Source organism: Anastrepha obliqua, chromosome 3 (genome assembly GCF_027943255.1).
Source record: "Anastrepha obliqua isolate idAnaObli1 chromosome 3, idAnaObli1_1.0, whole genome shotgun sequence".
NCBI lineage: Eukaryota > Metazoa > Arthropoda > Insecta > Diptera > Tephritidae > Anastrepha > Anastrepha obliqua.
This window is the reverse complement of record NC_072894.1, coordinates 83827960-83852120: the sequence shown is the minus strand read 5'-3', so window position 1 is coordinate 83852120 and position 24161 is coordinate 83827960. Positions and strand designations below refer to the sequence as shown.

General features: G+C 39.4%; 1 protein-coding gene across 1 annotated transcript; it reads left to right on the top strand.

The window, feature by feature from the left end:
• Window positions 1-11790: 11790 nt before the first annotated feature.
• LOC129242097 (uncharacterized) lies at window positions 11791-12732 on the top strand. The gene has a single exon (XM_054878656.1). It carries the CDS (start codon window positions 11791-11793, stop codon window positions 12730-12732), a length of 942 nt encoding a protein of 313 aa, XP_054734631.1.
• Window positions 12733-24161: the final 11429 nt, after the last annotated feature.

The following is a 24161-nucleotide window of genomic DNA, read 5'->3' as shown; positions in this document are numbered from 1 at the left end:
AATAATAAGGTTGAATGGTTTGATATCCATATTAATAATGGGAAGATTCCTAACTTAACACTTACATATATAGGGTTTGCCAATACTAGGTGTTACAGGTGAATGGATTGCGCTATCGAGAGATGATTAACGATGGCCGGAATTGGATGGTGTTGATCTGAACAACGTTTATTTTCAACAAGACGGCGCTACGTGCCACACAGCAACAAAACCATTGATCTTTTACGGGAAAAGTTTCCGGACCGTGTTATCTCTCGAAGAGGTGATCACAATTGGTCACCGAGATCTTGTGATTGAACACCTTGTGACTTTTTATTTAGGGCCACGTGAAAGAGAAGGTCTACGCCAACAGCCCAAGCCCAGGGTTGATTCAAGACCTCAAAGATGGAATTTGTGAGGCTATCGAGCACATAGGGCAGCTACTTTGCGGGTTACGGAAAATTTCGTGAAAAGGATATTGTCCTGTAAGCGTGGTCGTGGTGATCATTTGCCTGATGTTATTTTCCACTATTAACGGCATACCTTCCTCTTTATAAGGAAATAAACATCCGATCATTTGTATAATATTAAAAAATAGCATTTTTCTTTGAATATCAAAATAACACCTCTTATTGGAAAACCCCTTATAAGCCAATTCGGCTTTCTTTTATACAGACTATGGGTGAATAAGTATTCACCCTGTTATCTACTGCTCACTCGGAAATTGTGAATTCTTTAACATCTGGTAACAGCCAGAAATTGGTGGAATCAGAGTGCGAATTCCACTGCGCAACGTTAGCTCCATTTTTTAATTAAAGAATATATTCAAAAATACTTCCATACCTCTTACTAAAAATAAATTTTCACTGGTATTTTTCTACCCATTGATCCTCAATGGGCTAAAAACCGATTCACACCACATCTGAAAAACACACACCCAAATCGCTTAAAGCGTTGCAACAGTTGGTTACAAATATTTATACTCGTATTCGTAGGCACTCCTTCCATCCAACTGGTGACCTTCAATGCACACAATTACTTAATTACATCACGCACTGCCACCGACTCGCGTAATTTATTTGCTATTAAAATCTCTCCCCCATAGCGACAGTAAAAGTCATTACAAGCATCAAACTTCATTCACCAAGAGGAAACAGTTATGAAAATGAAAGTTTGAAAAGAGAGTAGGAAGGAGAAATAAAAACAAATTAAAAGTAAATGAACATAAATGCGCGCGAGAAAATGTAAAAGCAAATGAAATAATTGGGGAATTCCCACGAACTTCAGCAGACGGTTTGACATAATTTTCTCGAAAGCAGCACGTTAAGACACACCACCATCGTCATTTACTTATGTACAACATCCACCAGTATACATATACATATGCACACAAAACACCCATGAAACCCTCCATCAATGAAGCGAGTATCAAAGATGTTGTCCTTAGCGCGTCTTCCTCTCCAAATATAAATTGGCAGATATGTTTGCCGCGCTTACCCTAGATGTCTGACTGTGGACGGAGTGCTGGTAGTAACTGCGAAGACGAAAACCATAACCAACCTCAACAAAATTTTAATTAATTACATACAGCAACAACAAAATCCTGCCCGTCAGACGGTTAGAAGACAAAAGTGCCACTGCAGATGTGCTTAGGAGAATGAGGAAAAGTTGAATGTAGTCATATCCATTTGCGCGCACACTGCGTTGTGAACATCTGTGATATTTGCTTTCCTCTGCGTTCATTACAGGCCATGACAACATTCTACTCCTGCTAAAGTTCGCATTACCTTACGAGAGGACTTTGATGCTTTTCGTTTTCATTTGCATTCGCATTTTCGCGCGCTGTTTATGTAGTATGTACTGGAAAGCCAAACCGTGCTAATAATAACGATTAGTGGGGTGGGGTTGCGCGGTTTGTCCTAGTTTTTAACTGCTTCACTCTCATTAATGCTAATAATCTCACATAGCGACTCGTTCCAATCTTTCGCTCTCTCAGACTGAACTCCTTTCGGTAAATGTTTCATTTTCCTTTGCTGCGTTCTCTATCTTTAACCGAATTATATGTAAATAGTTATCACTTTTGGTGGATCACAATTGAGCTGCTTAATATGGGTGTATATGAAGGTAGCTGAATCACAATAATATTTTGTGTTATTAAACTCTTAGCGCCATTATCAGAATTTGTGGCTTTTATCGGAATGTTGCGCAGCTTATTTGAATTTCTTAAGTCTAAACTAGCAATGAATTATAATTAATTATCGATTCATAGAGACTGGAACTTTTTACAAGCCTCACAGGCTAATAGACTGCCGATTAAAATATGCTCGCTGAGCCTAGTAATTATATTCGTTGAATTAATTTTGCGCAAACCCTTGAAAGTTTTGTTACCGTCCGCAAATATACTCGTAGATGCTTGAGTAAAGCGCTGAGTAAAAAATACGTGCTCTTCTTGTGGATAACTGATAATTCGATCATCTTTTATGATCAGCCATAGGACAGATGCAATCCGATTTACTACGCATTTCCCAGTTGTTGAGCGTAGAATACGTGTACACTCAGCCGACCACTCTTTACATAGCCCATATTTCCTTAGTTTCATGGGACTATGAGAAGCAATTTCTTTAATGAAGACATCTATTGTTGTCTATTGCAGCCTGCTTAAAACGCCCACATATTTATAATCACCGTCCTTTATATCAACCTCTAAACGCGCACCACACATCTTCGCGAGCATTTTTCAAAGGGTCTTCAGCATAAGCGCCTTTTCAACGATAGCTCGTTTTCAACTTCTAGTTTAACTTAGATATCAGTATGACCCTTAAATATTTAGTACTGGACGAAAATGAAAGAGGTTAGCAATTGAGATAAGAAGGATGTTATCAAAGGAAAAAGCAAGAAGTTCTGCATAAGATAATGTAAAGTTATGTAACGAGACTCTCTCTCTCTCTCTCGTGGGAGTTAGGTGGACCTTATCGAAACTACAATGCACTTTGGTCATCTTTTGCACCGGACTACTTCTGGTCCGGCATTAGATGCTCTGGTAAGTCTACCACCACTTGATGGTATCATCTAAGAAAAGGCCTTGAAAGCCATCTGCAGGCTGAAACCCAATGCGAGTTGGTACGGCCCTTGTCCGGCATTGGAAAACAAATTCTCTCTATTCTCGGGTGTATGGTATTCAAGAAGCGATGAACTTTGTTGTGAAAAACAGATGGAGAGGCAGATCTGTATGTGTCTGCAGGGACAGCAAAGCTGCGCTCATGGCTTTAGACAGCCCTCCAACCACTTCAAGATTAATTGCTGCAACTGATGTTACCTCTCATATCCGACCGATTGCCGCAGATCCTTCTGATATTAAGCAGAAGGGGCTGTAGGCGACTGGTTGGAATGATGACAGTCCACTTTACCGAAGCACCTGCCAAAGGTAGGCATCTCAGATCACGCACTCTGTCCAGCATGTGAAGAGGAGGATGGGATAGTGGACCACTTTCTATGCGTCTGCCCGGCCTTCGCTCGAATCAGGCTTGAGGTCTTTGGCACTGATGTACTATGAAGCGACCTCCTTGGCACCATAAGATCTACTCAGATTTCTTCGGAGGCCGAATAGATTTAAAGAAAATTTTAAAAGGAACCCGAGTGCAGTACAATGGACTTAATGTTGGCTGAGTGCTGTACTTGCTAGTTTGTCCCTAAAAAAAAATTAATTTAAAGGTTTTTGAATATATTTGCACGTAAGCCCACAATAAAAATTTCTTACTGTTCGATAAAGAGCGGCTTACTCGGTCAGTTCAGAATTGATTTGATGTTGGTGGATATCTATAAATTTTACAAAAATCTTGCTTTGCTCCTTTTCATAGGTTGAATACTCAATACTGAACCCTTTGAACCTATCGAACACAACTACACGTGTAACTGTAATGCATTACAAGAATATATCCACATATATAAATGTGTTAAATTAAATAAAAAGTCTATTAAATGTTTGGCCATAAATCAACAATTTTTGGGTTTACCCTTTGCTTGCGCACACTAACAAAGAGGTGCCTTTGTGCACCACCACTCTATCAAATATTAAACACTCGAATAACAGACATGCATATGTATTCATACATTATTGTGTGTCGAATGTGGCACATTGAAAACATGAATATTCATAGAGCGTAAATCAAAAGGACAATTTAGATGAATACCTATAAAATGCGAATCTAGGCAAATGTGTAAGTGATCGATCCGCTGCTCCGATATGCGTGTAATAGTTACATAGCTACCGCTCAACCCTTATCTCCCTGCCAATATCACTATCTGCCTACTATATCCGCTTTTATCGCAACTGCGTGCTCAACTAAATATCTGTAAGCTATTTAAATATTGCACTAAAAGCCAGCAAAACCAAAATCCACTCTCGATTTCATCAAGACTATTCTTTCTTCGCCCGTTGTCTGTCGTTGCAAATCGGCAATAAATCGCAAATTTAAATTTTCGCAACACAGACAATGCAATCATTTGACGGCGAACAATGTGGAATCCCACCAAGCAAACAAAAGGCTTGAGTACCGTACGAATTCAAGTTCGCTTTCGCACTCCCAACCAGCCAAGTTTTTAGGTAGATATCCATACGTATATATGTATATACATACGTGTGTGTTTGCGATGGTATAGCAATATAATGTGTTGTGGTAGAGATGCTCGTATGCTGTGCTGTGTTCGTATCCTTGAGCGCGCATCCTTTTGTTTGACTATCTGTGGCGAACCTTTTTTGGTTTGCCCTTTGTTGAGAACGTGATTGCTTTTGTTGTTTTCATTATTTATTTATGTGTTGTTTGCTTGTCTATTGTATTGTAGTGTATTTTATTCGCCTGTTGTCCTGTTGCTATTACCAGGAATATGGAGGATGCTTCTAAATATTGAACTTTTGACGACCCACATTGGGCCGATATACGTGAAAGATGTTCTGAAGTGTATTTGTACACCCGTGTTCACAATAACAGCAGCGCGATATATTCTCAAGTTTTCACTATTTATTTTTTATTCAATTATATATAAAAGTATATCCGCTGTAGCCGAATGGGTTGGTGCGTGTCAACTATTCGGAAGTGCACGGTTCAACCCTCGGGCACGAAACACCAAACAATAGAAAATATGGTTTTTAATAACGGTCGCCCTCGCCAGGCAATGACGAACCTCCGAGTATATTTCTACAATGAAAAAGCTCCTCATAAAAAACCGGCTTAAAACTGTAGGTCCGTCCATTTATGGAAAAACATCAGACAAGTTAGGCAACCTATGGAGCTGCTGCGTGAAATTTTGGCGAACGTCTGATTCCCAAAAATTCAGATTTCCCTTAACCACCTCGTTCGCCAACTTCTTTTTATGGGGATATTTAGAAGACAAAGTGTATCTGAATAAACCAGAGACTGAAGCAAAATATTCGAGATGAAATGCTGAGCCTTCAACCAGAAACATTATGTGGTGTAATGGAAAACGCGTTAAAAAGAGCCAATCTTTGTATCGAGAAAAATGGTGGACATTTGTCTGATGAAATATTTCATACATAATTTCCATAAAATATATTCAATGTATAAAAACAATTAACCAAAATAAATGATTATTGCAAAAGTTATTTATGTTTAACATTAGTAGGTCTTATTTGGCCCACCCTGTATCTGTATATATGCAAATATATATGTATATATATGTAGTTTATAAATAAAAACCATATAACAAAAAGTTTCTAACTTTGTAGAAAATTAAAAGATAATCAACAAATTTTCTTAAAATTTCAAACTTTTCAATCAGAATCTTTAGAAAAGTGTGGAGTACGCAGCTTTATAACCCACTAAATTTTAGTTCAATATTGTGCAAATTTAAGTGGCTCAAAAATCGCGCTGCTTTTTGCAATTTTTGCCCTTGACGTAGGAAGAAAAAAATTAACAAAAAATCAACGCGAGTTTTGAGTCTGTTTAAACTGGCACAATGCGATACCAAAATATAATGGGATACAAATTGCATACCCGAAAATTTTCTAAAAACTTTTACTAAAAAATTCGACATTTGGTCTGAATTTTTGTTTTAATTTTTTATAACTATGCACAAACTTTCAAACTTTGAGTTACATATAAGGTTTTTGGTGTAGCAGGAACCATAGTGTTATAAAAATAAAATTAAATATACAGAAAAAACTTTACAATGCGTCGCGCTGCTATTATTCTGAACATAGGTGTTGCCACATATGCATGTATGGGTGTGTAATGTATGTATAGCTTACTCATTATATGGGTATTTGGCAAATAATCAACGGTGTATAACATCATACCTGACTTTTTATCGCTAATGCGCATAAATAGACTCGATTGCATTGTGAAGGCATTATTAATTAGCTGCCCGCTTTGGTATTAGCTTCAATTTCAGATGGATTTCTTTTTTCCATCCACAAACTGCATAAGTATAGTTGTGGTTAAAAGTTGCTCTAGTGCACTTCTAGACTAACTCTTTCCATTGCATATGAAAATCGCTATGAATTAAACGCTTAACTGATTACGAAGGCAAACGGACCGAAACCCTTTCCCATCACAAGCGCATTTTCCACATTCATTTCCATATGTTGTAATATCGACAGCCTAACGCATATCTAAATATGAATATCAGGAGATGCGGAAGAACAAGGGTTAGTGCGAATGCTATCTGTCCCTATGGAAAAATATGAGCGCATTAATAATAAAAACAATGGTACTCCCATCATCTGCATATTCATTTAAATTGTCGGTTTATTTGTGTACTACAAGCATACGGATACAAACATCGGTATGCCCTCGAGCACCCCGCGTAGATAGCTCAAATTCAAACTTCACGCATTATGATTTTGATTCCTGATTTTATACCTTTAGACAGCCACCTTCATTTTATTTTTTTCCTTGTTTTACATATAGTTCTACATACACACATGCATGTATTCTCTACAGACGAGGTGTATAGTAATAGAATAGTTTTATTACAACCAACATCTCGTTGGCTTTCCGTCTTTGCAATTTTATAAAGGTGTGCTAGAGGCAATGTAGGAACTTCTATATATATTTATGTATACATATTTATGAAGCAAAACTGAACGCAACAGTATAGTATCACAGTGCGTATATGGAGCTTTGAAGTGCATTTCTTTTATTATAAAGGGTGATGAAGTCAGAGGTATCGGATTTTAAATTGAAATAAAACACCAAAAATTCAAATTGGGGAATCTTTATTATTTTTGTGTACAACCATTCATGATAAGTATTTTTTTTAAATAGTCCTTTCCAAATGTTGGCCGCAACTGCGCCGTAATTCTGCTGTCCGCAAACACCAATTTTGAATCACTCAGTGGAAGACTTCGGTAGGTATCTCGTGAATAACTTTAGTAATGTTGGCTTTCAATGCTTCAATCGAAGCTGGTTTATCCTCAAAGCATTTAGACTTTACATACCCCCACAAATAAAAGTCCAAAGGTTGGACATCACATAATCTTAGCGGCCCATTGACTGGTCCTAGACGAGAGATAAATTGCTCATCGAAACGACGACGCTGTAAATGCGAGTAATAGCGAGTAGCGTCATTTTGTTGGAACCAAATGTTGTGGAAACCACGAGCTTCAAATTTCGGCATCAAAAAGTCGTTTATTATGGCGCGATAACGTTCGTCATTCACTGTTACCTTGGCGCCATTCTTGTCTCTGAAAAAATATAGGCCGATAATTCCTCCAGCCTATAGGCCGCACGAAACGGTTGCTTTCAAAGGATGTAATGTAAGTTGAATGGCCTCGGGTTGCTCTTCAGCCCAAATACGGCAGTTTTGCTTTGCCGAAAATGGGCCTCAGCACTGTACATCATAAGTGGGATTGAGCGCCCGATGAACACTTTTCACAGAGCGTCGATTTTTGTAACACAATTGTACGATTTGTAAACGTTGTTGGGGCGTAAGTCTTTTCGTCATGAAATGTCAAAGAATACTGAAAAAAATTATGTATTCAGTTTGACAGTAGTCTCGCGTGATCTTTCAAAAAAACTCTATTGGAAAAAGTATTTAAAATTTGATCACCCTTTACAATTGTAGTAAAGAAATCCATTATTTTCTCTTTATATAACTTTATAATCTGCATTTCGTGTTGTATGAATTCGACGGATTAGATTAGATGGTTTTAGAAAGATAATATTTTCAACTAAAAATACCTGCTTTACTCAATATGGATTGAGCACGAGTCAAAGATGAACACCAGCAAGTAGAAAATACCTCATACATTCGATAAAGGCAAAAACGCAAGTGTTTATGGTCCCATCAAAGGCATGTTTAGTTTCAAATATGCGCCAAGCTTTGGAATTGGCCATAAAATAATAGATATTGGGCATTTTTTGATTGGCCTATCTTTTGGTAAAAATCAGTTAATAAGAAATATCCTGGCACGCACCTATTTCAATTGCATATGCCCATACATACATCTGGACACCTGTACGCCTTTAGATATTTGAAAATTTGTTTTTACTGCTACCGTCTTGTTTTGGTCCAAAATATGCGTACAATACTTTACATATTTTTATTTAATATTTGTTTTACACAGAATACAGAAATTTAAATTTATTAAATTACAGTCATGTCATCTTCTACTGGAACATCATCATAAATAAAATTCGGATTTTCTTCCAAATCATTTTCTGTTGAATCATTTGTCCGAATCTCTCATGCCTTGCGATATAGATATACTTAAATTAATACTTCTTGTTTTCTTGGAAACATCACTATCAGATATTTTGTGCCCCGAATTTTTTTGCCCTATTCGTAACTTCTTGTAAGCGTGGTTTTACAAAATTACCTCACCATTCTATTTTCAATACATCCGCAAATTATGGTTGAATTTCCTTTTTATTGGAATGTTGGTCTGGAAGTAACCAGTCATTCCTGCCGGAATCATTACTCTCGATACTTTCTAGACGAATCGCCAAAATACAGTTAACACGTGCGCTATCGTAACCGGTAGAAGAAACATAAATTGACGAAAAAGCCTTGTTGGGAACTGTCGTTTCAGCTACTTGGCCTAGGAATACCGCGGTCTCATCATGTTGCAGAGTTGGTATTTCGTAAAATCGATGCCATAAAAAAAAACTTAAACGCACGCTTAACAACTTCATTGCCTTCCAGCTTAAACAATGTTGTTGATCTCCTTAGAGACAGTTCATATCGTTTAAGGAAGTTGTCCAACTAGTGTGACGATGCTTTAAATTGATCTGTAGATATATCAAATTCATTTGCTGTTTCAAGAACGAATTTTTCAATATCAGTCCTGCGCGCAACCAAAGCTATTGCTCTCTTGTTTGCAATCGATTCTCAGATGCAATTTTCCAACTCAGAAAATAACGGCTGCCGACCTGACCCAATTCTGCATTTTTTTCTCATTTCCTTGGTCCACCAGTTGGCACAGGTAATAGTCTGCACACGAACCATACGGAGAACCAGCATCTTCTCTATACAGAATGCTACAAGATTTACACCCCGTGGAGTCTTCCACGATTCCGTTTTTGTACTCGATGGAATAACTCTTCCGTTTTGTACTCATTTTAACTAGGATTAAAAATTATTCACTTTATTTTTAAATAAATTAGCCGCGGTTGCTGGGCTACATTTCCCTTTCCATATTGAACCATTCCGAGCTTTTGACAAAGTGTAAAAGGTTGTTGCTACCTAAAGTGTATAGATTATCTATATTCGTTAAGAAGTAGGATCTTAAATATCGGTTCCTGCTTCTGGCTAGAGCTGGGTATGTGCAAAAAAAGGTGTTGAATTGTTTCCAACTTCTCCTCGTTTCTCCAGCTACGACAGAACTCATGCGTGTAAACGTTTAATCTCCTTGCATGATTTCCTATGAGACAATGTCCTGTGAGAGCCCCTACCAAGGCCCTTATTTGAATCCACTAAATTTTTTAAAACTCTTAGACAGACGTAGACTTAGCCTTGGCCATGTTTGCCTTGCGTCTGAGCTTCATCTTCCATCTTTGATTTGCAGAACTGATTAGTAAGTCCTTAATAAGAAGCTTACAAGTTGCTAGAGGTACCTACCTCCATAAAATTACTTATGTTTGGCATACAGGTACGTTCTCTTGCAAGTTATTCTACAGTTCCCTGGTATATCTCTGTTTACGGTGTCCATTTTAGATCCGTCCGTGTAAATCTTAACGGGTGTGTTGGGTGTTGGATCTTCTTCAAGCCATTCCAGTTTCATTAGGAAATTCCTTTCGAAGCAGAGAGTGGGAGGATGATAATCATAGTCACTTGGTATATGTTGAGGATGTGTTATTTTACAAAAAGTTCCGAAAAACATGATAGAAAAAAGACGTTCTGTAGACTTTTGTCATACCGCTTTTTTGTGGTTTTGTTAGTTTTGTTGTTAAAAATATTTTCAATTATAGTGTACCTTCGAGGAAATAAGAAAATATGCTGCTGTATGTGCGTCCAGCGACAAATTTTCTCTAAAAGCAATTCTTCGACCTTTCTTCACTACTGAATAATGTCAAAGAAATGCCACTTAAGTCACCGTACTCTTGTTATATTTGCAGAAATCACCCTGTAACGTGGCCAAATTCTTGTTAAATTTAAAAAACTTTGATGTAGGCTAATAAAACAATTACTTTTAATTTTAGTCTTATATTATTGCAACGAATGTCAACATACTTAAATATTTGCGTCAATAAAAGACTACGTACTCTTAATTTCTTGCGCTGGAGCCAGACAATTGGAAATAACGAGGATTTTTAAAAATGTGTGCAGTAATGAGTAAATTCATTATAGTTGGTATGTTTTGCTTGAGCTAGACAAATATTCGATTTTTATAGACAAAATGCCTCGAAAAGAGTTATCACTCGATGATCACGGCAAGATCCTGCATCTCCACACAAAGGAGGAAAAATCTTATGCAGAAAAAGCTAAGATTATGGGTAGAAGCAAATCCACTATTCAGACTGACCGGACCTGCACTTTCCGATCATGACAGGCGCAAAATAAAGCATCTGGTGGACAAGGATCCGTTTTGTAGCGCAGTGCAGATTGCGTCAGAGCTAAGTCGCAACATTGACAAGGAAACAGTCCGTAGAGCGATAAAAACATAACGTTAGGTCCTACACTCCTCGCAAGAAGGCGCACGTAAATTTAATTAATAGGAGGAAGTGCTTAGAGTTTGCCAGAGCGTATGTCGACAAACTAATTGACTTCTGGCGGAAGGTCATCTTCTCAGATTAGTTGAAGTACAATATTTTTGGCTCAGACGGGCGTCTCCGCGTATGGCGGAGACCAGGAGAAGCCCTAAGTCCAAAAAATACCATAAAAACCGTAAAACACTGCGGCGGAAGTACCTATTATGGTACCTCCTGATATCAGGCCGCCTCAGGTTGTAACGGTGGCCTTGCCATGGTATGGGGCGCTGCCATGGTCGACCGGTTATTTCCCCTAATTCCTCTTTGGTCACCGCGCATGGCGACATGCGCAGCCCCTTGGGCGGGGCAGGTGACCGTACGAACCAGAACAATGAAACCAACAAAAAAACAAAAATCGGATGGCGGCGAGAAACAGACGGACAAAGTGACGGAAGGACAAACGGACGCACTGACAGCACAAGACAGACAAACGGACACACAAACTAAGCGACAGGACAAACAATCGGTTACCCATGACAAACTGGGGATCGGATCCTCCACGGAGGATGAGCTCCTGGCCTCTAGCCAGGAAGCAGTTGAGGGTAAAGCTGTGGGCCACAGCACGCCAACAACAATAAATGAACCTACAACATCCGCTAAAGCCATGGGGCAAAAGCGCGCCAATAAAGGCCCATCAAGGTACAAGCTCTACCAGAGGTCTCTCGCTATCCTTGGCAGGATTCATAAGAACGAGACCGAAGGTAAAGCTCATCCCAAAGATGAGGCTGACAGGGCAAGGTGTCAAAAGGTGGTGGACGAATATCTGGTATTCCAAGCCGCCCGAAAGACAGAGGCCAGAAAACGTAACCGTTCGCAAGACGAAAACAAAAGGGCAACAAAGAAGCACAAGATCTCAGATCAGGATGCGGTTGTCCCCAAACTTACGAAACCATTCAGTGAGGTGGCAAGGGACCATCTTCAAATGGCACTGGTGGACGAAACTTCCAACCGCGGCAAACCTGTGCTGGAAAAATGGTCGGAGATTGAGGCTCGGTTGTCTCGCATAATCGTCGACCATGTCATGGCGAACCCGGAGGGTCAATCGCCAGGTTTCGACTCGGTGGAAGTGGTTCGCGGTTGCCGGGTAATCAAATGCGATGACCAGTACTCATTGCATTTCCTGACAAAAGCGATTGGTGAAATCCAGAACAGCTGGGATGGCTTGAGGCTCAAGCTCATTCCAGCTAGCGAGATACCACGAAGGCCGAGGGCTCGCATCTGGATACCAAACATGGAGTTTGAAGCCAATCAGTTAATTCCCTATCTCCAGGCTCACAACCGCGCAGTGCCGATGGCCGATTGGTCGATCATCAAAGCGGAGGCTCCGCAAAGGCACAGCGTGTCGTTCCTCCTTCAAATTACAGAAGAGAGCCTTGAACCACTGCAAAAAGTGGAAAATAAACTTCGGTTTGGCATACGGAAGGCCCAGCTGAAGATATTCCGTTCAGCGAATCCGGAGGAGGAGCAGGATGAGGTTGACGGCACCAGCGAACTGCTGACTGGCATGCAGTTAAATGACGCCGAACCTGCGGAAGCAAACCAATAAAAAATGGTTTTAAAGGTTGTCCAAATTAACCTGCAGCATTCGCAAACTGCAACGGACAACCTAACCGTTCTCCTAGGGGAGGAGAACGTTGACATAGCCTTAATCCAGGAACCCTGGGTGTGGAGCAACGAGGTGAAGGGGTTCCCTGGAAGAAACTACAATCTGTACTATAAGCGTACTCAAGGTAATCCTAGATCATGTATTGTAGCCAAAAAACACTTAAACATATTTTTAATCCCATCATACAGTTCACAGGATGTGACGGCCGTTGAGGTGGAAGCTGCTGACGGTGTCAGCATCACACTTGCATCCATCTATATGGCACATGATCGGCCAGCACCGCCCGAGGAGGCTTGTGGGCTTGTGCTTGAAGGAACCAGAAACAAAACCCTGCTACTCGGATGCGACGCCAATGCGAGGCATGCGTTGTGGGGAAGCTCTGAGACAAACGACCGAGGTGAGTCTTTATATAATTTTATTATTAATACTAACTTATCGGTATGTAACAGGGGTAACACACCCACTTTCACCTTTCCTAGTACGGAGTACTTTAGAGGATGGGAGGAAGTGATTGATGTTACTCTAATGTCTGAAAATAGCTCATTTAGGGTAGATAATTGGAGGGTATCCAATAAAAGGTCCTTCTCTGATCATAGTTGGATACTCTACGATTTGGATCTTAAGGTAGATCCACCCCTACCGTATCGAAATCCGTTGAGAACCAACTGGAAGAGGTTCAAAAATGTAGTAAACAATAGGTTAGGAGAGATTCCTATCCCTCAAATCACTCTCACGGAAAACCTTGAGAGTAGGGTCATAACACTGGAAAAGGCATTTAGTAGGGCCTACAAAACGTCCTGCCCCATAAAATTAAGCAAAAAAACTCACCCTCCTTGGTGGAGCAGTGAGCTCTTAGAACTAAGGGAAAAATCTAGATCAACGTTTAACCTCAGCTACTCGACGGGAAATTGGGAATTGTACAGAGAAAGTCGGAGACAGTACAAAAAGGCAATCAGGGCCGCCAAAAAAGAGAGCTGGAGGGAATTTTGCTCGTCAATCGAATCCACCAGGGATTCTGCTAGGCTCAGCCGCGTTCTTTCCAAAGACCACTCAATGGCTTCTTGGGTCAAGAAACCTGATGGAACTTGGACTGCTACAGCAGAGGAATCGCTAGAGCTTCTGCTAAACACGCATTTTCCGGGATGCAGCGCTTACGAAAGTGAGAGGGGAAATATTAGGCGGAGCCAATATAATCCACAGCATCTTGCAAATGAAATTATTACCAAAGAAAAAGTTGCATGGGCAATCAAATCTTTCTCACCCTTTAAATCTCCGGGGCCAGATGGGATCATTCCAAAGATGTTACAGGAAACCTTGGACTGTATCCTACCATGGCTAGAGGAAATTTTTAAAGCGTGTTTAAACTTAGGCCATATTCCAGATAGCTGGAAACTAGTCAAGGTCGTATTCATACCAAAAGTAGGTAGAAGAGGACATGAATCAGCGAAGGACTTCAGGCCAATCAGTCTTTCGTCTTTCCTGTTAAAAACCTTTGAAAGACTTTTGGATATGCACCTCAGAAGCTCTTTGGAGAGCTCTGGTATATCAACTGCACAACACGCATACCTTAAAGGCAAATCTACGGAGACAGCGCTTCACGAGGTAATCCGAACTATAGAGGGCTCTCTAGAGAGCAAACATTATACCATGGCGGCATTCTTGGATATAGAAGGCGCCTTTAACAATGTTAGCACAGATGCCATCCAAAGGGCGTTGATAGACCTGGAGGTGGACAGTTGCGTTAGTAACTGGGTCATCTCCATGCTAGAAACCAGGATCATCAAAGCTAATATGGGCAATATCAACATAACCAAGAAGGTCCACGGGGGCACTCCACAAGGGGGAGTATTATCTCCACTTCTTTGGCTATGTGTGATCAGCAAAATCTTAATAAAACTTAACGGAGGTGGGGTAAAAGTGGTGGCGTACGCTGATGATGTGGTGCTAATGGTGTCAGGACTGTGTCCAAATACGATCAGTGGGATCATCCAAAGGGCGTTAGGCGAGCTTAACTCTTGGGCCACAGGATGTGGGCTAAGTTTAAACCCGCGTAAAACAGAACTTATGCTTTTCACCACCAGATACAAAGTACCAACTTTCCCCCTACCAAACATCAACGGACAAACTCTGTCACTATCAACCAGTGCAAAGTACTTAGGAGTAATTCTGGACTCCAAACTTAGCTGGAAGTTAAACGTCGAAGAACGGGTAAGGAAAGCAGAAATTGCTTTATATGCCTGCAAACGTATGCTTGGAAGAAGATGGGGTCTTCAACCTAAGCATACATTATGGCTGTATAAGGCGGTTATACGGCCAATTTTAACGTATGGCTCGGTAGTTTGGTGGAAAGCTCTGGAGAGAGAGTACAATACCAAATTACTCGGCAGAATACAAAGATCAGCCTGTGCAATAACGGTCGGTGCAATCAGATCATGTCCTAGAGAGGCTCTCAATGCACTGACACACGTTATTCCAATAGACCTACATATAAAGAAGACGGCAACCATGAGTGCATTTAGGTTAAATGAAGCGGGTCGCTGGAAAGAAAAAACTTATGGTCACGCTGGTCTATTATTGCGACAAACTCAGTTAACCTCGGTGAGGACTGACTACATCGTCCCGATGGTAACGTTCAATAGGAATTTTGCCACACTATTTCCATCTAAAAAAGAATGGAATAAGGGATTCTCTCTAAACACCTTCGATACCACAGTCTATACAGATGGCAGTAAAATGGATTGTGGTGTCGGAGCTGGTATATATTCTCAGAGACTTGGAATTGAAAAATCTGTGCGTCTCCCTAATACCAGTAGCGTCTTCCAAGCGGAAGTACTAGCAATTGGGGAAGCCTGTAGGTTACTAATCGCAGATTTCTCTTTCAAGGGCAATATCGCTATTCTTTCGGATAGCCAAGCTGCAATCCAGGCGCTGGATGCGACTATAACAACCTCTAAAGTGGTGGAGCAAAGTAGGAATAGCCTCACCAACTTGAGTGAAAACCATAGAGTAACCTTAATTTGGGTCCCGGGACACCGGAACATAGAAGGTAACGAAAAAGCTGATGAACTGGCAAGAGGGGGATCTGCCATGAATAGCGCTCTTGCAGTACCAGTACTCACCCCACTAGGTGCGGTCAAGAATGCAATTTCCCTAAAATACCTTCGAATTGCAGAGTGTAGATGGAGAGACCAGACGAAATGCAAAATCAGCAGAACGTTATGGCCCACCTACAACCTCAAGCAATCGTCGACATTAATAAACATGAAACGACGGGACACCTGTAGACTTACGGCAGTCATAACTGGCTTCTGGTCTATCGGAGAACAAGCCGCCAAAATGGGCATCCCTCACAACACATACTGTCATAGTTGTAAACAACCGGAGAAAAAAGAAACAATCTTCCATTTTCTCTGTGAATGCCCTGCCCTATGGAAGGACAGAATGTCAACCCTGGGCAAACCGCTGTTCGAGAGTCTCGAGCAGCTGTCTGGCTTAGACGTCAACAACCTAATAAGGTTCCTAAACCGCACAGACTGGATATAGTCCTGCTGCAAATAACTGTTAAACAATTTGGTAACGAGGATGTGGCAACAAAATGGTGCGGAAGCGCTAGTTGGATTCTGGATGAATCACCACTCTAACCAACCAACCAACCAACCTATTATGGCTTGGGGCTGCATGGCTGCAGCAGGAGTCGGAAATTTGGAATTTATCGACGGAGTGATGGACCAATACGTGTACATATATTGATATTTTGAAACAAAAATATGAAGAGCAACGCCGAGAAATTGGGAATAGGTTCCGATTTCTATTTTCAGCAAAACAACAACCCTAAACACAAAGCAACGAACACCAGGCTGTACCTCGGTTACAACACTCCACACCTTTTGGAAACGCCACCACAGAGCCCGGATATCAATCCGATTGAACACGTATGGAATATGCTGGAAAAAAATAAGATAGCACAACACAAGCAATAAAAACCTCCTGTGAGAGGCATTGTACCAAGAATGGTGCGCAATGGATCCCAATTACATTGAAAAACTGGTGATGTGAATGTCAAAACGCCTCAGAGAGGTGATTAAGAAGAAGGGTTTTCTCACTAGACACTAAGCTAAAAGTTGTAATGAAAATAATGTTCCTTATAGTTAATAAGTTTATATTAGTTTGTAAGAGTACGTAGACTTTTGTTGAATTTCCTGATAAAAAGGGTTACCTTGATGGGGCAAATTATATAATAACTTTACATTCATTATATTTAATAAAATTAAACTATTTCTAAAAGTATCAAAAACTTTTAACAAAACAATATGAAAATAAATTAATTTTATTTCATTATTTAAAAGAAAATATATTGTTTTGTTAGCCTGCATCAAAGTTTTTTAAATTTAACAAAAATTTGGCCAAGTTACAGGGTGATTTGTGCAAATATAACAAGAGTACGGTGACTTAAGTGGCACGCTGTATGGGGTAAAATACATCAAGTGTACAAAAAATGTATTTAACAAAGTATCACTGGATTTGAGTAAGAAAATTTAAAATTGAAATTGAAACAACTTTATTTTGAATTTTAGTTCGTCTTTTTACATTTTTTGATTTTATAGTCCTTTAAAATATAGCTGCATGGCAACTGCATCACACACTTTTTAAAGCACCTTGAGTGTGCCCACCTAAAAGCTTTATCGCTTTAATTAAATTTTTAATGAAATTGGTGAAGAAGTTCAACGAAGAAATATTGAGTGTTTGCCGAGGTATAAGGGTTCCTGACTTTGATTGTTTTTGCGCATATTTTTTTTCTTTTGGAAAGCTTGAGATTTTTCATTTCAAATGAAACTTTTTGGTTTTTCAAACAACTATAAGTTATAAACAATTGTTTATGAACAAAGGAATAAAGCGTTTAGTTGTTTAGCCATTAAACCGTGAACAATCTTTGCTTCAAAAAAGTTGCCACTGTAGCGATTTTCGTTTATAAGTTGAACTTTTCTTTGCCATATTCTAAGCTTGAATGTAACGCCTTAATTTATTACTTTGAAAATCTTGTAAAATAATGCCGGTACAATATGAAAATACAATTAATAATCGAATAGGCAAGCAGTCAAGCATGCAGCCTATAATTGTGATTGGGAAATACTGAATCGCAAAAAAAACTTTCCCCAACTAGCGATAAACTTTACAAATGGTGAATGATCAATCAAAGGTGGCTTATTGCTATTTCAAAAAATCCATCGTTATTCCGCGTTTAATAATCCCTCTGGTAGCGCCCAATATTCAAAGGATTTTAAACGAAAATAAAATATTAAATATCGTATCATGCAAATTTCGATTTCGATTGATGTTAATACTACGTGACCGAAACGCGAAAGCATTCAAGTAAATGCGATAGGGGTACATCAGCTTATAATTTATGCGCGAGTAAACGCCCAGAAAGCAGACAACATCCGATCACGCACGTTGCCAGGCGATACACGCCGAATAAGATAACACAGAAACAGCTACGACTGCCGTAAATGTGTGTACGTTTGTATGAGCGCGAGTGCGCAAGCGCGTTTACCTGAGTTAACCCTTCAACGCGAATATTGTCTATATGTACGATGAAGGATTTGATTCCTTTACAATTTTCGGAATAAATTAAAATTTATGACGACTTCCACGATTGTAAACGCACGAACGATCAACTCGGTTAGGAAGCAGTAAGTACGAGGCTAGGCTACTGGAAAACAGATGCGCCAGTTATTAAACAGACAGCAGTGTGGTGCTGCTTGATTAAGTGTCATGTCAGCGTGAGCGCATTAGGAACATTGATTTAGTTAAATTTTGCTAACGGTTTGGTAAACATCGTTAGAGTATAAACTCTGATTTGATGCTTTCTAGAATATTGATATTGGGTGAAGTGAAAAGTTCTGACCTTTAGTGAATCATCGGGTTACACTATGCGGGGATTTAAAGGTGATATTACGCATCAGAAAAAGTTCTTTAACAGTTTTGCTTTTGGCGAATCCAGTTGTGTGTTTTAGCGCTCCAAAGTATACTTAAACAAAAAGAAAATTGTGTATTCTAATTTATCTCTGCAACAGAGATTAGAGATGGAAGAAGGGACAAAAAAATGTGTGGGACACGGTGTCAACAGCAAAGAGGGAGCTCTCGGTTCTGTCCCAGTGGACACCGAAGGTGCGGCGCGTTCTGATGGCTAATCGGGCGAAAATGGCAATCAAACCATGGAAAACGTATAGTCTGACTGATATATCTATGAATATTAGCCAAAAACCCGTTTTGAACTATTTACTCGTACTTACGGTTGATCTCAAGAAGAAGCCCGATGTATTTATGAAATAAAATACGCTTCAAGAAATGAAAATTAGCTGGTCAGGATTTTAACCAATAGGAGTGAGAGCTTTTTCAATCGGAGAATTGTGAAATTTACCAGCAAATGTAAAAAAATTACCGAATAAATAGCTAGCTTTGCTAATTTCAAAAGTGCAATTAAAGCGCAAAAATTCTCAGAACTATTTACTTCTCCTTGAGGTAAAATATTCTATCACTAAAATGCGTTTCTATAATAAAAAAAAATTGCACCATTATATTTACGTAAGTACATAATTATCTCCTCAGTGGGGAATAAGAATATGGTAGTCATGCAGTTTTTTCTTCAATTGCACACGAACACGCACCGATGCGTCTGAATCTTTAATTATTAAGCGGAAATTTAAATGAAAGACTTGGAAATTAGTGATTTGGTTACCCAAGCGTATCCAATGGACTCATCTGTTGCATTAATGAATGACCCGTTTTTTTTTTGGCAATTAAAGAAAAGTATTAAGTGCTTTCTTTAATGAATGAAAACGCCTCAGTATCTATTTTTTTAATAGACCTAATAATACGGTTTGCTACTTCGTCGGAGTTAATTAAGATCTATGAGAACGCTAATTAATCCAATTATGATAATGAGAGTGGAGCTAAGGTAAGGCTAAGCCAAATCTAAGGTAAGGCTAAAGTAATGATAAGTTTTTAGTGGTAAAATTTTGCTCATAATAACATCATAGTGTATGACTGTCAACCGTGAACGGATAAGACTTGGTTGTTTCTTCAATGAGTGATTGAATTTTTGTAAGTTCTTTCCACAACTGAAGAGCTTTGTACCGCTTCCAAATGATAGATCGTTTCCATGATAGAAATACCATTAGAAGTTGGATATTTCCTGGCAAACTATTTTCTATCATTTTCGCTGCTTTATCTCGGAACAGTTCGATCAAGCCTGTACAAGTTGGGCTATGAGCCAATGCATACGATAGTTGACTTCAAAACTTTGAGGAAGATATTTTTATATTAGATGGGTATTTTCTAATACATAATATCAAAGACATAATATCAAAGACATCTTGAGAACCTCGCCAAATGACAGGTTTTTAATTGAATTAAATTTTGAATTGAAGTTGATATTAGGGGGATATTTTGTAATGGCCATCTTAATAAGGGCAGTTTGTTTGAGCTTTGAATTGACAATTGTTAGCTGGTCTCTGGTCTGATGACAGAAAATTCGCATGTAATGATTTTTTTTTATGAACGAATCTTAAACACAGTTTAGAGTAGAGCAAGTAATGATTTGGTGGTACCATAACTCAGTCACTGTTTTATCCGCGAAAGTATTATGGATTCTATTAATAATTTTGTTTATAAGTACCTACATACGAAATGTACTCTGCCCTAACGGGCACCTCTCCTAAGCAAACACTTCGCATGAGCGGGCATTTTTTTCAGTCCCCGACAAATTCTCAGGAATTTTTAAAATTTTTCTCTCTCGAGCGAATATCTGTTCTATAACAGAACGCGTATCAGTTTTCTCTCCACCTCTCTACTGAGTTCTCGCATAAGTGGACAGCATGCAAGTTCTGTCGTTTAGTTGTCGAAATCAATAAAGTTGTTAGATGTAAGCAACATTTTATACGCAAAGCCTGAGAATAACCGAGTCCACAGACAATGAACAATTGTATTAGGAATACTGGTTTGGGAAAAGAGGCATGCCTGATAATGATAGCCGTTGCACAGAAGAGGATGAGTTTCTAGCCGCTATCCGCAGTTGCTCAGTTCTCCAACATTAGTAATACAGTTCAGAACCAAATCCAAGCTGCCGCCGAAGACTATCTTAATTAATAGTCAAGTATTTATAAAAGATGAGGCTGCAGAAAATACCAATTCTGAAAATGCTGAATGCTAGTAGTTTCTCAAGAATCACTGGTCAACCCTTCTGAAGATGAAACAGAAAATGAGATTAACGACATGAGAATTATTTAGCTATAAGAAAACTAAAAGTTTTTTCTTTGTATGGCAGCGGTCTTGAAGGCTTTGAATAGCTTAAAAAACAAAAAATAAATAAATAATTGGCGCATACACTTCTGTTAGGTGCGTGGCCTCCTCCTATTTGTGGTGTGCGTGTTGATGTTGTTCCACAAATGGAGGGACCTACAGTTTCAGGCCGACTCCGAACGGCAGAAATTTTTATGAGGAGCTTTTTCATGGCAGAAATACACTCGGAGGTTTGCCATTGCCTGCCGAGGGGCGACCGCTATTAGAAAAATGTTTTTATTAATTTTGCTTTCACCGAGATTCGAACCAACGACCTCTCTGTGAATTCCGAATGGTAATCACGCACCAACCCATTCGGCTACGGCGGCCGCCATGAATAGCTTACTGACTTTAAAATACACCTCCAAGGTATTCGATTTAGATTTATTGGAGGTTTGCTCTTCCACCTCACGGTCTTTTGTGCCCTAGCTATTGAAATTGAAGGAAAAACTAGCCACACTGAAATTTCTGGCTTTCGGAAATCTATTTGAATACCTTCTCGTATTTCTAGTTCTGGAAGTCAAATTGATTAAAGATTAAAGATCTGCACAAATTATTATTAACTTTTTTCGCATTTTTCTGTGGGAGCAGCTACATAAATATTTACTTGATTTGTTAGCAGAAAACGGAGGCTAAGACTTGCGGAAAGTAAAATGAAAATAGTTTAAACAATAGAATGTTATACTTTAACATATTCAGAATGCATTAGCCACCATATATACATACAGACATACACAAGTGCATGCAAACACCCATATGCATTCTCATGTGAAGCATTGCCATGCATACTCGTACATACAACGCCATGCATTTGTATATATTGTTCGGAATGTAGAACGCCAACATTTTAAAGGTTTGTAAAGAGGCTTTACGGCGCTTTGCATCTTTCACGCTGCATTTACCAAGAAGTTAATAATAATAATACTTAGTGCAATAGCAAAGCCGCACTTTGTGCCGCCTTTGTGCATTGTGAAAAGTTTCCTGCCAAAGCTTTACTCGACGTGGTGGGCACATCACTTAGAAGTAGGTACATGTGTATGTACGAGTATGTGTGCATATATAAAAAACGTTGGTAGTGAACCACAATAACAATTGATGCGTGAGGCCCTCGCTGCTAGTGCTTAAAACTTTCCAAGTTTCCGGATTACTTTCCACTTCTATGTTTGTAGTAAGTACGCAGCTTTGCTTCCCTTTTCTTCAATTTTCTGTTCATACATTTCATATATGTATGAAGCATAAGTGCATATACATATGTAGCGTAGGTATGTGCGTATATGCTTTGTGTCTAAATATTTGTTTCCCACATGCAAACCATCTTTTCATTGCTTTGATTTAGCCAACCAACCATCCGACCAGTGTTGCTGGTTTACTGAGCCGTTGTTGAAACTTTTCACTTTGACTTCATTGTTATGTTTCTAATATCTTTGCATGCTTCCTATTTTCATTACTTCCACTTTTTATTGACGCATAAGCCTTTGTTATCGTTCTGCCTCAAAGTTCTTGCGAAGAGATTCCCTGAAATGCAGGTTAACTGTTTGTTAGATACATATGTGGTTGTCATGTAAGGAAAGCTGGAGCTTCAGAACTGCTACTCTAAATCGTGGTACTAAGACTAGTGGCCGTACTTCATAAATACGTATTACTGCTTCGGCGGCTGTCATAGCCGAAGGGGTTTTATTTTTTTTTTTTGTTTTTTTGAAAGAGGTTGAAATTAAAATAGCAGAAACATCTCAGAGGTGCCGTTACACCAATCGTATGTGGAGCACGCTCCCAGTAATACTTTAACAATCCTCCATCTCGGCTACTTCTACCCTGGGACCACAAAAGTATAACTTCTGGGTAGAGCCGCGTTTATGTCCGAATACACAACAGGTACATGCGTCTAGGTTCCTTTCCTGCAGGCATATGAAAGCTATAAGCCGTCGATAGTCCCAATTACTCCCACTGCGTTTATAGGTGGCTCCCAAGTAAAGGAGACATCGGAAAAGTTGCAGAAGTGTTATATTATATTAACTCGCTACCGTCTTGTCTTCTGGACGATACTGTATTGAGTGTTTCACTCAAACATCTGTGCTTGTTGTCGGTTCGTCAGAAACTGTCCGCCTTCCCTGTTGCTACAGCGCTTTGCGTTCTCAATCAATATGGCGAAGTCGCATCATGATCTTACCTGCGAACGTTTGCGCTGCCTCCCACTTACCGCTGGTTGCGTACATATCTCGTAAGAGGGTGCTGAAGAGGTTGATGCGTGGCTGCCGCTCGGAAGTACGCAGGTTCGAATCTTCGTGCATGAAGCACCAAATGATAGGAAAAGTTTTGTGTAATAACGATCGCCTCTCGGCAGGCAATGGTAAGCCTACGAGTTAATTTCTGCGATGAAAAAACCTCCTCATGAAAACAAATTGCCGTTCGTACTCGGCTGAAAACACTTAGTACTTCCATTTGTGGAAGACACACCCCACAAATAAAAAGAGATGCTCCGATAAACGCCCAATAAAGGGCTTAAGAGCCAATTTTTCATTATATTTCATAACACAGCCGGAGCTAACAAATTTTTTGTCGAACTAAAATTGTCTCTTATAAGCAAAAACAATATGAATTCAATCCATCTATGAGTCTATGGTATGGTTCCAAACAATTCTGTGACTAATCTTCAATTATTTGTCATGCCGATACGTCTCGACGTGCACCATGATTTTATCAACATTTTCGATGAGTGGCCTATCAGAACGAAATCGTCAGAACCACCGCTTCCTGCTGCATTCGATACTCTATTGGGTTCTAAATATCTCATATTGTTTTGGCCGCCTATTCCGATTTTTCACCTCAGTTGTGGTTGATACATTCTATCGGATTCTCTCTTCTTTTGCTTTAATTCTGGAACACACTAAATACCAAATGTCGAGAAACTTTTTTTGAAACGTTGGGACGCATTTTTTTTCATATAATTAATGCACGATATATCTCTCTCAGATAAGACGAGAGTATTTCACAGTATTGTGTTGGCAGCATGGACTTGAGCTTTTGGAGGA